Here is a 12,263-nt window from a genome sequence, read left to right as displayed (position 1 = left end):
CTCTGGGGGTCTGTGGGGGGCCCGGACTCTGGGGGTCTGTGGGGGGCCCGGACTCTGGGGGTCTGTGGGGGGGCCGGACTCTGGGGTCTGTGGGGGGGCCGGACTCTGGGGGTCTGTGGGGGGGCCGGACTCTGGGGGTCTGTGGGGGGGGCCCGGACTCTGGGGGTCTGTGGGGAGGGGGGGGCCCGGAATCTGGGGGTCTGTGGGGGGCCCGGACTCTGGGGGTCTGTGGGGGGCCCGGACTCTGGGGGTCTGTGGGGGGGGGCCCCGGACTCTGGGGGTCTGTGGGGTGGCCCGGACACTGGGGGTCTGTGGGGGGGGCCGGACTCTGGGGGTCTGTGGGGGGGCCCGGACTCTGGGGGTCTGTGGGGGGGGGCCCGGACTCTGGGGGTCTGTGGGGGGGGGCCGGACTCTGGGGGTCTGTGGGGGAGGCCCGGACTCTGGGGGTCTGTGGGGGGGGCCCGGACTCTGGGGGTCTGTGGGGGGGGGGCGGGCCCGGACTCTGGGGGTCTGTGGGGGGGGCCCAGACTCTGGGGGTCTGTGGGGGGGCCCGGACTCTGGGGGTCTGTGGGGGGGGCCGGACTCTGGGGGTCTGTGGGGGGGGGCCCGGACAGACTGAGCTCACTGCGTGTTTTTGTGCTGACAGGATACGGGTGGAATGATTTGGGGCAGGGGGTTCCTGGGCTGGGGGGGTTAATTAGAACGACCTTGGTCGTTACTGGGAACAACTCAATGTCAAGAGGGAAGAGGCTGATGTGATGAGCAAAGAGTGGGCCATGATGGGGGGACTGGTTTTACAGTCGGTGGGGCTGACCAGCCCCTGGCTCTGGAGTGAGACCTCGGCCTCTGCCGACCCCCTCTGCCCCTCTTTCACCTTCCCCTCCCTGTTCCTCAGGGCACAGGGGACTCCCCAATATTGTGTTCAGCACTTCCCAGCTGAAGACCCAAAGCAGTCTCCACATCACCAGCAGTGAGGCTGCACCTGTCGGGACAAATGGAACTCCCCTCTCACCCCATGGCCCCTCGACCCCCCCTCCCCGGCCCATCTCCCCCCGTCCTGGTCCCTATCCCTCACAATCTCCCTCTCCCCTCTCCCCCTGTGCCCTCTCTCACTGTGCCCCTCTCCCCCTGTGCCCTCTCTCCCTTTGCCCTCTCCCCCTGTGCCCTTTCCCCCTGTGCCCCTCTCCCCCTGTGCCCCTCTCCCCCTGTGCCCTCTCTCCCTTTGCCCTCTCTCCCTTTGCCCTCTCCCCCTGTGCCCTCTCCCCCGGTGCCCCTCTCCCCCCGTGCCCCTCTCCCCCTGTGCCCCACTCCCCTTTGCCCTCTCCCCCTGTGCCCTCTCTCACTGTGCCCCTCTCCCCCTGTGCCCCTCTCCCCCTGTGCCCCTTTCCCCCTGTGCCCCTCTCCCCCTGTGCCCCTCTCCCCCTGTGCCCCTCTCCCCTGTGCCCCTCTCCCCCTGTGCCCTCTCTCCTGTGCCCTCTCTCACTGTGCCGCTCTCTCCCTGTGCCCTCACCCCCTGTGCCGCTCTCCCCCTGTGCCCTCTCCCCCTGTGCCCCTCTCCCCCTGTGCCCCTCTCCCCCTGTGCCCCTCTCCCCCTGTGCCCTCTCCTCCTGTGCCCCTCTCCCCCTGTGCCCCTCTCCCCCTGTGCCCTCTCCCTGTGCCCTCTCCCTGTGCCCCTCTCTCTCGGGGTCTGAGTCGATCGATGCCCCTTTTTGCTGCCCATTGCCCAGAGACTCACTGCTGATTCTGGAACTCTGCCATCTCCACAACTTCCCGTTCCCTGGAAAGTTCCACATGGTCTTTTCTCAGAGACTGATGAATAATATTAGCAGGCGCAGTTCCCAAGGAAAGTTTGTGGAATTGTGTGACTTCCTGATTTCACTGTTACAACTCATTCCACTCACCTGCTCCCTCTGGTCCAGTGTGGAAAATATTAAAGTCAGGGAACCGGGTTCAAAGTGTAACCAGGCAGAAAGCACAGGCAGTCGGGCTCCGGGATTGGGACTGGGATTGGGACTGGGATTGGGACCTGGATTGGGACCGGGATTGGGACTGTGATTGGGACTGGGATTGGGACTGGGATTGTGGCCAGCATTGGGAGCGGGATTAGGTCGGGGCTTGGGACCGGGATTGGGTCAGGATTGGGACTGGTATTGTGACTGGGATTGGTACTGGGATTTGGACCGGGATTGGGGCCGGGACTGGGACCGGGATTGGGACTGGGGATGTGACCGGGATTGGGACCGGGATTGGGTCAGGGATTGGGACCGGGATTGGGTGGGGATTGGGACCGGAATTGGGTTGGGATTGGGTCTCCCGGTTCTCACTCCCGGTCCCTGTCCAGTGATTGCTGCTGGAAGGTGAACACATGCCGACTCCGAGTGAGGACTCGTCTGGGCTCCCCTGTGATGCCCCCACAGTTGAACATCCTGCCAACACTTTGCCCTGGCTCTTGCCTGAAGAATGAAGACTTGAGGGATGTGTCAGAGGGTTCCAGTCCCCTGGAACTGTATCCCAGTGACGGAGGAAGGGAAAGGACGGAATATGGGGAACAGGAACACCATAAGACCCACAGAAAAAGTCCAAAGACACAAGACTGAGATAAGGAGGCCGAGGAAGGAATGGGTTCAGATTCACCCTGGGGGAGGGGGAGGGGGGAGGGGGAGCAGCTGTCTGATCGAGTCAGAGAGCTGGGGAGAAAATACTAACGACCCAGTCTCAACATAAACCCAACACAAAGAGTATTACTGTCAGAGTCACAGTGCAGACTGGATCAACAGAGTGAGTGGGGGAGAGAGTGAGTGGGGGAGAGAGTGAGTGGGGGAGAGAGTGAGTGAGGGAGAGAGTGAGTGAGGGAGAGAGTGAGTGGGGGAGAGAGTGAGTGGGGGAGAGAGTGAGTGGGGGAGAGAGTGAGTGGGGGAGAGAGTGAGTGGGGGAGAGAGTGAGTAGGGGAGAGAGTGAGTGGGGGAGAGAGTGAGTGGGGGAGAGAGTGAGTGGGGGAGAGAGTGAGTGGGGGAGAGAGTGAGTGGGGGAGAGAGTGAGTGGGGGAGAGAGTGAGTGGGGGAGGGAGTGAGTGGGGGAGTGAGTGAGCCTGCTCCACCATTCAATCAGATCATGGCTGATCTTCGACCTCAACTCCACTTTCACCCCGATTCCCATATCCCTCGATTCCCCTCGAGTCCAAAAATCTATTGATCTCAGCCTTGAATATACTCAATGACTCATCATCCACAGCCCTCTGGGGTAGAGAATTCCAAAGATTCACAACCCTCTGAGTGAAGAAATTCCTCCTCATCTCAGTCTTAAATGTCCGACCCCTTATCCTGAGATTATGACCCCTAATTCTAGACTCTCCAACCAGGGGAACAATCTCTCAGCATCGACCCTGTCACGCCCCCTCAGAATCTTATATGAGATCACCTCTCATTCTTCTAAACTCCAGAGAGTCGAGGCCCATTCTACTCAATCTCTCCTCATAGGACAACCCTCTCATCCCAGGAATTAATCTAGTGAACCTTCATTGCACCCCCTCTATATCCCTTTGCAGACTCTTTGTGTCCTCCTCACAGCTCACTTTCCCATCTTGCTTTGTATCATCACCAAACTTGGATCCATTACACTCGGTCCCTTTATCTCAGTCATTAATATCGATTGTAAATAGCTGAGGCCCAAGCACTGATCCCTGTCTCACCCCACTCGTTCCAGCCTGACAACCTGAGAATGACCCGTTTATCCCCACTCTCTGTTTCCTGCCCATGAACCAATCCTCAATCCATGCTAATATATTACCCCCAGTCCCATCCGTCCATCTTGGGTAACAACCTTTTATGTGGCACCTTATCGAATGCCTTTTGAAAATCCAAATATACTCCATCCACTGGTTCCCCTTTATCGACCCTGCTAGTTACATCCTCAAAAAACTCTCATAAATTTGTCAAACACGATTTCCCTTTCATAAAACCATGTTGACTCTGCCTAATCATATTATGATTTTCTAAGTGCCCTGTTACCACTTCCTTAATAATGGATTCCAGCATTTTCCCGACGACTGATGTCAGGCTAACAGGCCTGTCGTTCCCTGTTTTCTCTCTCTCACCTTTCTTGAATAACGGGGTAACATTTGCTGCCTTCCAATCCCTGGGACCGTTCTGGAATCTGGAGAATTTTGGAAGATCACTATCTCTGCAGCCTCCTCTTTTCAAACCCTCGAATCAGGTCCAGGGGATTTATCGGCTTTTAGTCTCTCAAGTACTTTTTCTCTTCTGATAATTACTTTAAGTTTCTCCCTCTCATTTCCCCCTTGGTTCCCCACTATTTCTGGTGTGTTTTTTGTGTCTTCTACTGTGAAGACAGATTCAAAATATTTGTTTAACGTATCTGCCATTTCCTGATTCCCCATTATAATTTCTCCTGTCTCAGCCTCGAAGGGACCAACGTTTACTTTTGCTGCTCTCTTCCTATTTACAGACTTGTGGAACACTTGCAATCCCGTTTTATATTTCTTGCTAGTTTACTCTCATGTTCTATTTTCTCCATTTTTATCAATTTTTTGGACATCCTTTGCTGGTTTCTAAAACTCTCCCAATCCCCAGGCTTGTTACTCGTCTTTGCAGCATTATAGGCCTCTTCTTTTAATCTAATACAATCCTTTACTTCTTCAGTGTGACGTCTGCAGTGTGACGTGTGACGTGTGACGTGTGACGTGTGCAGTGTGACGTGTGCAGTGTGCAGTGTGACGTGTGCAGTGTGACGCGTGCAGTGTGCAGTGTGACGTGTGCAGTGTGACGTGTGCAGTGTGCAGTGTGACGCGTGCAGTGTGACGTGTGACGTGTGCAGTGTGACGCGTGCAGTGTGACCTGTGCCGTTTGACATGTGCAGTGTGACGCGTTCAGTGTGACGTGTGCAGTGTGACGTGTGCAGTGCGATGTTTGCTGTTGGAACCTGTATGTTATCAATAACTCTTGTTTACTTGCTCACCATGACTCAGTTGGTGACACTCTCACCTCTGAGTCAGAAGGTCGTGGGTTCAAACCCCACTCCAGGGACTTGAGCACAGAATCTCGGCCGACTCTCCAGTGCAGTACTGAGGGTTTGCTGCACTGTAGGAGGTGCCGTCTTTCAGATGAGTCTTTACACTGAGACCATATCGGCCCTCTCACGTGTCGTAAAAGATTCCATGGTGTTATTTCGAAGAATAGCACGAGAGTTCTCCCCGATGTCCTGGCCAATATTTATCCCTCAACCAACATCACTAAAATTGATTACTGGGCCATTATCTCAGTTCTGATTGTGGGACCTTGCTTTGAGCAAATTGGCTGCTGTGTTTCCTCCATTACTTGAAATACTCAACTGGAGGAGGGCTGATTTCAGTGAGTTGGAAGGGATCTGGCCCAGGTGGATTGGAAACAAAGATTGTCAGGTGGAACAGTCAATGAGCAATGGGAGGCCTTCAAGGAGGAGATAGTTTGGGTACAGAGTAGACACATTCCCATGAGGGGGAAAGGAAGGGCATCCAAAGTTCGAGCTCCCTGGATGATGAAAGAAATAGAGATTAAAATGAAACAGGAAAAGGAAGCTTATGATAAACAACAGGTTCATAATACAGGAGAGAATCAGGCTGAATACAGAAAGTACAGAGGAGATTGAGAAAAGGGAATATGAGGGGCAAAGAGAGAGAATGAGAATAGATTAGCGGCTAACATAAAAGGGAACACTAAAGTCTTTTATAAACATATAAAGAGTAAAAGGGTCGTCAAATGAAAGGGTGGGGCCGATTCGGGCCAAAAGAGGTGATCTTATGGTGGAGGCAGAGGGAATGGCTGAGGGACTGAATGAATATTTTACATCGGCCTTCACTCCAGAAGAGGATGCTGCAAATATCACAGTGAAGGAGGAGTGAGGAGAGGAATTAGATCAGATCAAAATCGATATCGAGGGAGGGACTTCAAAGGTCGGCAGCACTCAGGGTCGAAAAGTCACCTGATCCAGATGGGATGCATCCTCGGTTACTGAGGGAAGTAAGGGTGGAAATTCCAGAGGCTCTGGGCACAATCTTCCAATCCTCCTTAAATATGGGAATGATGCCAGAGGACTGGAGGATTGCAAATGGTACATCCCTGTTCAAAAAAGGGGAGAGGGATAAACCCGGCAATTACAGGCCAGTCAGTCTAACGTCAGTGTTGGGGAAACTTCGAGAGACAATAATCTGGACCAAAATTAATTGGCACTTGGAAGAACAAGAGTTAATAAATGAAAGTCAGCATGGATTTGTGAAAGGCAAATGGTATCTGGTAAACCTGATTGAGTTCTTCAATTAAATAACGAGAGGGTTGATGAGGGTAGTGCGGTGGATGCTGTGTATATGGACTTTCAAAAGGCGTTTAATGAAGTGACTTGTTAGACATAATAGACTTGTTGGCAAAATTGAAGCCAATGGGATTAAAGGGACAGGAGCAGGGTGGGTACAGAATTGTCGAAGGGACAGAAAGCAGAGAGCAGTGGTGAACGGTTGTTTTACAGACTGGAGGGAAGTTTACAGTGGTGTTCCCCAGGGGTCAGTATTGGGACCACTGCTCGTTTTATATTAATGACCTGAAATTGGGGAAACAGGGCATAACTTCAAAGTTTGTAAAAGACAGAAAATTTCAAAATGTTGTAAACAGTGAGGAGGATAGTAACAGATTTCAGGAGGACAGAGAGAGATTGTTGAAAGAGGCAGACACATGGCCGATGAAATTTAAGACTGAGAAGTGCAAAGTAATGCATTTCAGTAGGAAGATTGAGAAGAGGCAATATAAACAAAATGGGGCAATTTTAAAGGGGGTGCAGGAACAGAGAGACCCGGGGGGTGCAGGAACAGAGAGACCCGGGGGGGTGCAGGAACAGAGAGACCCGGAGGGTGCAGGAACAGAGAGACCCGGGAGGTGCAGGGACAGAGAGACCCGGGGGGTGCAGGAACAGAGAGACCCGGGGGGTGCAGGAACAGAGAGACCCGGGGGGTGCAGGAACAGAGAGACCCGGGGGGTGCAGGAACAGAGAGACCCGGGGGGTGCAGGAACAGAGAGACCCGGGGGGTGCAGGAACAGAGAGACCCGGGGGGTGCAGGAACAGAGAGACCCGGGGGGGTCGGAACAGAGAGACCCGGGGGGTGCAGGGACAGAGAGACCCGGGGGGTGCAGGGACAGAGAGACCCGGGGGGTGCAGGGACAGAGAGACCCGGGGGGTGCAGGAACAGAGAGACCCGGGGGGTGCAGGGACAGAGAGACCCGGGGGGTGCAGGGACAGAGAGACCCGGGGGGTGCAGGAACAGAGAGACCCGGGGGGGTGCAGGAACAGAGAGACCCGGGGGGTGCAGGGACAGAGAGACCCGGGGGGTGCAGGAACAGAGAGACCCGAATGGCCACCTCCTGTGTTTCTATGATTGTAATTCCTGTTTCACACTCAGGAGCTCACTGCCTGCTCTCCATTAACCTGATCCGTGATAGCAGCAGCTGAGAGCTGTGTCCCAGATAGTACAGACCGCACAATGGCTGATTCAGGAAGCTTGAATCTTATCACAAGGTTTTCTCCTTCCCTCAGGCATGGAAATTGTGAGATTGCCTGAAGGGAAATGAGCTGAAGCTGTACTAAGAAAGGCCGGCCGGGGATGTTCCAACTCATTCCGTGCTGTGCAACCCAAGAACTCCCATTCACAGAACGACATGGACTTCCCATTTCAGAGAACACGGGAATGGAGGGACAATTACACGGGAACACTTTCATTGTTGGTGAAGGGGGAAGTTCCAGGGAGCCTTTGTATCACTGACTCTGTGCAGTTCCACACTATATAAAGCCATGGTGACCGTGAGTTAACAGCTCACTCCTTACCTCAGACTCAATCTCCAATACTCAGAGCTTCCAACTTGGGAAAAGTACAAGATGAAGACAGCACTGTGGGTGGCGGCTGTTTTGTGCTCACTGATGATCTGCTCTATCCAGGATTCTGCTGCTGCACCAGGTAAGAGATGGGTCCTTATTCTCAATATTCGACTACAACCTGACAATTAACAAAACTCTGCAAAAACATGGGACAAACCCACTGCAGGTTTCTATCGACTGCTTGTGTATTTAATAGTCCTCAGCTGTAATTGCTCTCCACACTCTGTTCAAAGCAAGCTCCTGAGTGTGAAACAGGAATTACAATCATAGAAGCACAGAAGGAGGCCATTCAGCCCCTCGGGCCTGTGCTGGCTCTCTGAGAGAGCTATCCAATTAATGCCACTCCCTGCTCCTTCCTCATCGTCCTGCAAACTTTTCCTTTTCAAGGATTTATCCAATTCCCTTTTGAAAGTTATTATTGAATCTGCTTCCACTGCCCTTTCAGGCAGTGAATTCCAGATCATAACAACTCACTGAGTAAAAAAATTCTCCTCATCTCCCCCCTGGTTCTTTTGCCAATTATCCTGAATCTGTGTCCTCTGGTTACTGACCCTCCTGTCAGTGAAAACATTTTCTCCCAAACTACTCTGTCAAAACCCCTCAGGATTTTGATCACCTCTATCAAGTCTCCCCTTAACCTTCTCTGCTCTCAGGAGAACAATCCCAGCTTCTCCAGTCTCTCCACATAACTGAAGTCCCTCATCCCTGGACCATTCCAGTAAATCTCCTCTGCACCCTCCCCAAGGCCTTGTCATCCTTCCTAAAGTGTGGTGCCCAGAATTGAACACAATCCTCCAGCTGAGACCTAACCAGTGTTTTATAAAGGTTTAACATAACCTCCTTGTTTTTGTACTCTATGCCTCTATTGATAGAGCCCAGGGTCATGTGTACTTTTTTAACAGCATTCTCAACTTGTCCTGTCACCATCAAAGATTTGTGTGTGTGCACCCCCAGGTCCTGTTCCTGCACCCACCTTAAAATTGGGGCTCACAGAAATGGCAAATGAATTTGAATATGGATAAGTGTGAGGTGGTTCATTTTGGTAGGAGGAATAAGGAGGTCACATACTCCTTGGATAATAAGAGTCTAGATGGGATAGAGGAGCAAAGGGATCGAGGGGGACTGATACACAAATCACTAAAAGTAGTAACACAGGTTAATAAGGCCATAAAAAGGCAAATCAAGCACTGGGGTTCATTTCTAGAGGGATAGAATGGAAAAGCAGAGAAGTTATGTTAAACTTGTATAGAACCTTGTTAGACCACACTTGGAGTATTGTGAACAGTTCTGGTCTCCATATTATAGAAAGGATATCGAGACACCGGAGAAGGTGCAAATAAGATTTACTGGATAATACCAGAACTGAGAGGTTATACCTATCAGGAAAGATTGAACAGGCTGGGGCTCTTTGCTCTAGAAAAGAGAAGACCGAGGGGAGACCTGCTCGAGGTCTTTAAGATTATGAAAGGGTTTGATAGGGTGGACGTAGTGAAGATATTTTAACTTGTGGGGGAGACAACGACGAAGGGCCATTAATATAAGATAAGATCGAAATCCAATGAGGAAATGAGGAGAAATTCTTTGCCCAGAGAGTGGTTAGAATGGGGAACCACAAGGAGTATTTGAGGCGAATGGTATCGATACATTGAAGGGGAATCTGGAGAAACACATGAGGGAGAAAGGAATAGAAGGATATGCTGATAGGGTGAGATGAAATAGGGAGGGAGGAGGCTCGTGGGGAGTATAAACAGTGGTTGGGCCGAATGGCCTGTTTCTGTGTAATTGTGTGTAAATAAATGGAGAATAATGTTCCTATCAGTGAGAATCTGCAGTGATATCCATCAGTATTTAACTGTCTCCATTCCTCCCTCTCACACCAGGTGGGATTGTAACATTCGAATGCTGTGAGAGTTTTAAGACCACTCGTATTCCTCATAAAAGACTTGCAAACTACAAGAGAACAATTGGCTGCTCCACTCCCGCCATTATGTAAGTTTTTAAAGGTATAGATTCGGAGTGTGGTTAAATCTAAGGTTTGGAGTTGGTGTCTGCAATGCTCCAATAATCACATCTCATTCCTCTGTTTCAGTTTTACAAACAAACGTCACGTGAAAATTTGCACCAAAGCGAGTGAGAAATGGGTTCAAACCGCAGTGGAATATCTGGAAAAGAGACTGAAGAATGGAAGGAATGGAGCAAAGAAGTGATTCAAAGCTCAGCACTTTTAAACCATTTCAAATGCCTGAGTGTAGAAGTGGTGTGATATTCTGCTGGGTCAGAGGCAGAATGGAGAAAGTGTTTCAGGACTGGCTCCACAATCCCATTCTCTGATCATTTGTATTTCTCCACTTTATGTGATCATTAATACGAAAGATTCTTGGTGGGAACGAACTTTCCCCGTGTAAACTACAATCGGCAATAGTGATAAAGCAAGATGGTGTAACTGTATAAATGTGTGTCCAAGTTAATAACAAAGACTGGGGGAAGAATGGGACTGAGCGAGGGCAGTTTTCCATCACTGAACATCCCATCTCAAGAAAGATCAGTTGGGTGAAGTTCAGTGAAGATAATCTCTTCCAACATTTAACTGGTGTTTGGTCCCTCCGACCCCCGACTGCACTGGGCCAGGGAGCAGAGGGACAAAGCCGCAACACCCACACTCACAACCGGGGGTGCTGAGAGGGGCCAGACATTGGGAGTGGGGCCAGACACTGGGAGTGGGGCCAGACAATGGGAGAGGGGACCAGACATTGGGAGTGGGGCCAGACAATGGGAGAGGGGACCAGAGATTGGGAGAGGGGCCAGACATTGGAAATATGGCCAGACAATGGGAGTGGGGCCAGACATTGGGAGAGGGGACCAGAGATTGGGAGAGGGGCCAGACATTGGGAGAGGGCCAGACAATGGGAGAGGCCAGACAATGGGAGAGGCCAGTCAATGGGAGGGGGGCCAGACATTGTGAGGGGGACCAGACATTGGGAGGGGGACCAGAGATTGGGAGAGGGGCCAGACATTGGAAATATGGCCAGACAATGGGAGTGGGGCCAGACATTGGGAGAGGGGACCAGAGATTGGGAGAGGGGCCAGACATTGGGAGAGGGCCAGACAATGGGAGAGGCCAGTCAATGGGAGGGGGACCAGACATTGTGAGGGGGACCAGACATTGGGAGAGGGGCCAGACATTGGAAATATGGCCAGACGATGGGAGTGGGGCCAGACATTGGGAGAGGGGCTAGACATTGGGAGAGGGCCAGACATTGGGAGATGCCAGACAATGGGAGGGGGGCCAGACATTGTGAGGGGGACCAGACATTGGGAGGGGGACCAGACATTGGGAGAGGGGCCAGACATTGGAAATAAGGCCAGACAATGGGAGTGGGGCCAGACATTGGGAGAGGGACCAGAAATTGGGAGGGGGACCAGACATTGGGAGAGGGGACCAGAGATTGGGAGTGGGGCCAGTCATTGGGAGTGGGGACAGACATTGGGTGTGGGGCCAGACAATGGGAGAGGGGCCAGACAAAGTGAGAGGGGCCAGACATTGGGAGCAAGGCCAGACATTGGGAGTGGATCCGGACATTGGGAGGGGGACCAGACATTGGGAGGGGTACCAGACATTGGGAGCAAGGCCAGTCATTGGGAGGGGGACCAGACATTGGGAGGGGGAACAGACATTGGGAGCAAGGCCAGTCATTGGGAGGGGGACCAGACATTGGGAGGGGGACCAGACATTGGGAGGGCAGGTCCCAGGCACATCGTGCGTGCAATGCCTGAGGACAGGAACTGAGGGCACATCCTGAGGGCAGGTCCTGAGGCTGCATTTACAGGAGAGTAAAATGGAGAATATTGAAATTAAATAATTTGATCCTGAATGGAAAATGTCCCCAGGTTGGGTGTGAAGCTGCCCTTTGGGATCAGTGGGACAGATTCCCATTCCATCCAGTAATCCTGGGAATCGCTGTGTTCAGATTCCATTGATAATCTCTGTGCTTTTATTATTCACACTCGTCACTTCCCTCATTGATTCGCTGATTTCTCAGCTCCTGATTTTTATGAATTGAAACTGCGGCCGTGAAATAAAGGAGATTTTTGAAGATTAATCCTGTTGTCGGTCGGTCTGTGAGCAGCCTCCCTCTTCCTTTGTATTAAACAGACAAACCCGTCAGACTTTCATCACATGATTCTTAGTAAGTTCTCGCATTGGTCACTTTCCATTCATATATTTACACAGCGTGAGCTGATTGGCCGAGAATTACATGGAATTTCCAGCACAGAAACAGGCCATTCGGCCCGACAGGTCCATGCTGGTGTTTATGCTCCACACGAGCCTCCTCCCTCCCTACTTCATC

At 52.0% G+C, this 12,263-nt stretch overlaps 1 protein-coding gene across 1 annotated transcript; it reads left to right on the top strand.

Annotated features, from left to right (window-relative positions):
* The first annotated feature begins 7,719 nt into the window (after positions 1–7,719).
* LOC137333223 (eotaxin-like) lies at positions 7,720–10,654 on the top strand. Its single transcript, XM_067997383.1, has 3 exons — positions 7,720–7,993; positions 9,795–9,903; positions 10,004–10,654. The coding sequence occupies exons 1-3, from the start codon at positions 7,915–7,917 to the stop codon at positions 10,119–10,121; spliced, it is 306 nt and encodes a 101-aa protein (XP_067853484.1). The 5' UTR covers positions 7,720–7,914; the 3' UTR covers positions 10,122–10,654.
* Positions 10,655–12,263: the final 1,609 nt, after the last annotated feature.

This window comes from Heptranchias perlo, chromosome 16, assembly GCF_035084215.1.
Source record: "Heptranchias perlo isolate sHepPer1 chromosome 16, sHepPer1.hap1, whole genome shotgun sequence".
Taxonomy (NCBI): Eukaryota; Metazoa; Chordata; class Chondrichthyes; order Hexanchiformes; family Hexanchidae; genus Heptranchias; species Heptranchias perlo.
This window is presented reverse-complemented; position numbering and strand designations above follow the sequence as displayed.

What these genes read in the sequence shown, in the direction of transcription:
- LOC137333223 (XM_067997383.1), top strand. Translation starts at nt 7,915, where the DNA reads ATGAAGACAGCACTGTGGGTGGCGGCTGTTTTGTGCTCACTGATGATC. An exon ending in GGATTCTGCTGCTGCACCAG is followed by an intron (nt 7,994 to 9,794) that starts GTAAGAGATGGG and finishes CTCTCACACCAG; the next exon opens with GTGGGATTGTAACATTCGAA. An exon ending in TGCTCCACTCCCGCCATTAT is followed by an intron (nt 9,904 to 10,003) that starts GTAAGTTTTTAA and finishes CCTCTGTTTCAG; the next exon opens with TTTTACAAACAAACGTCACG.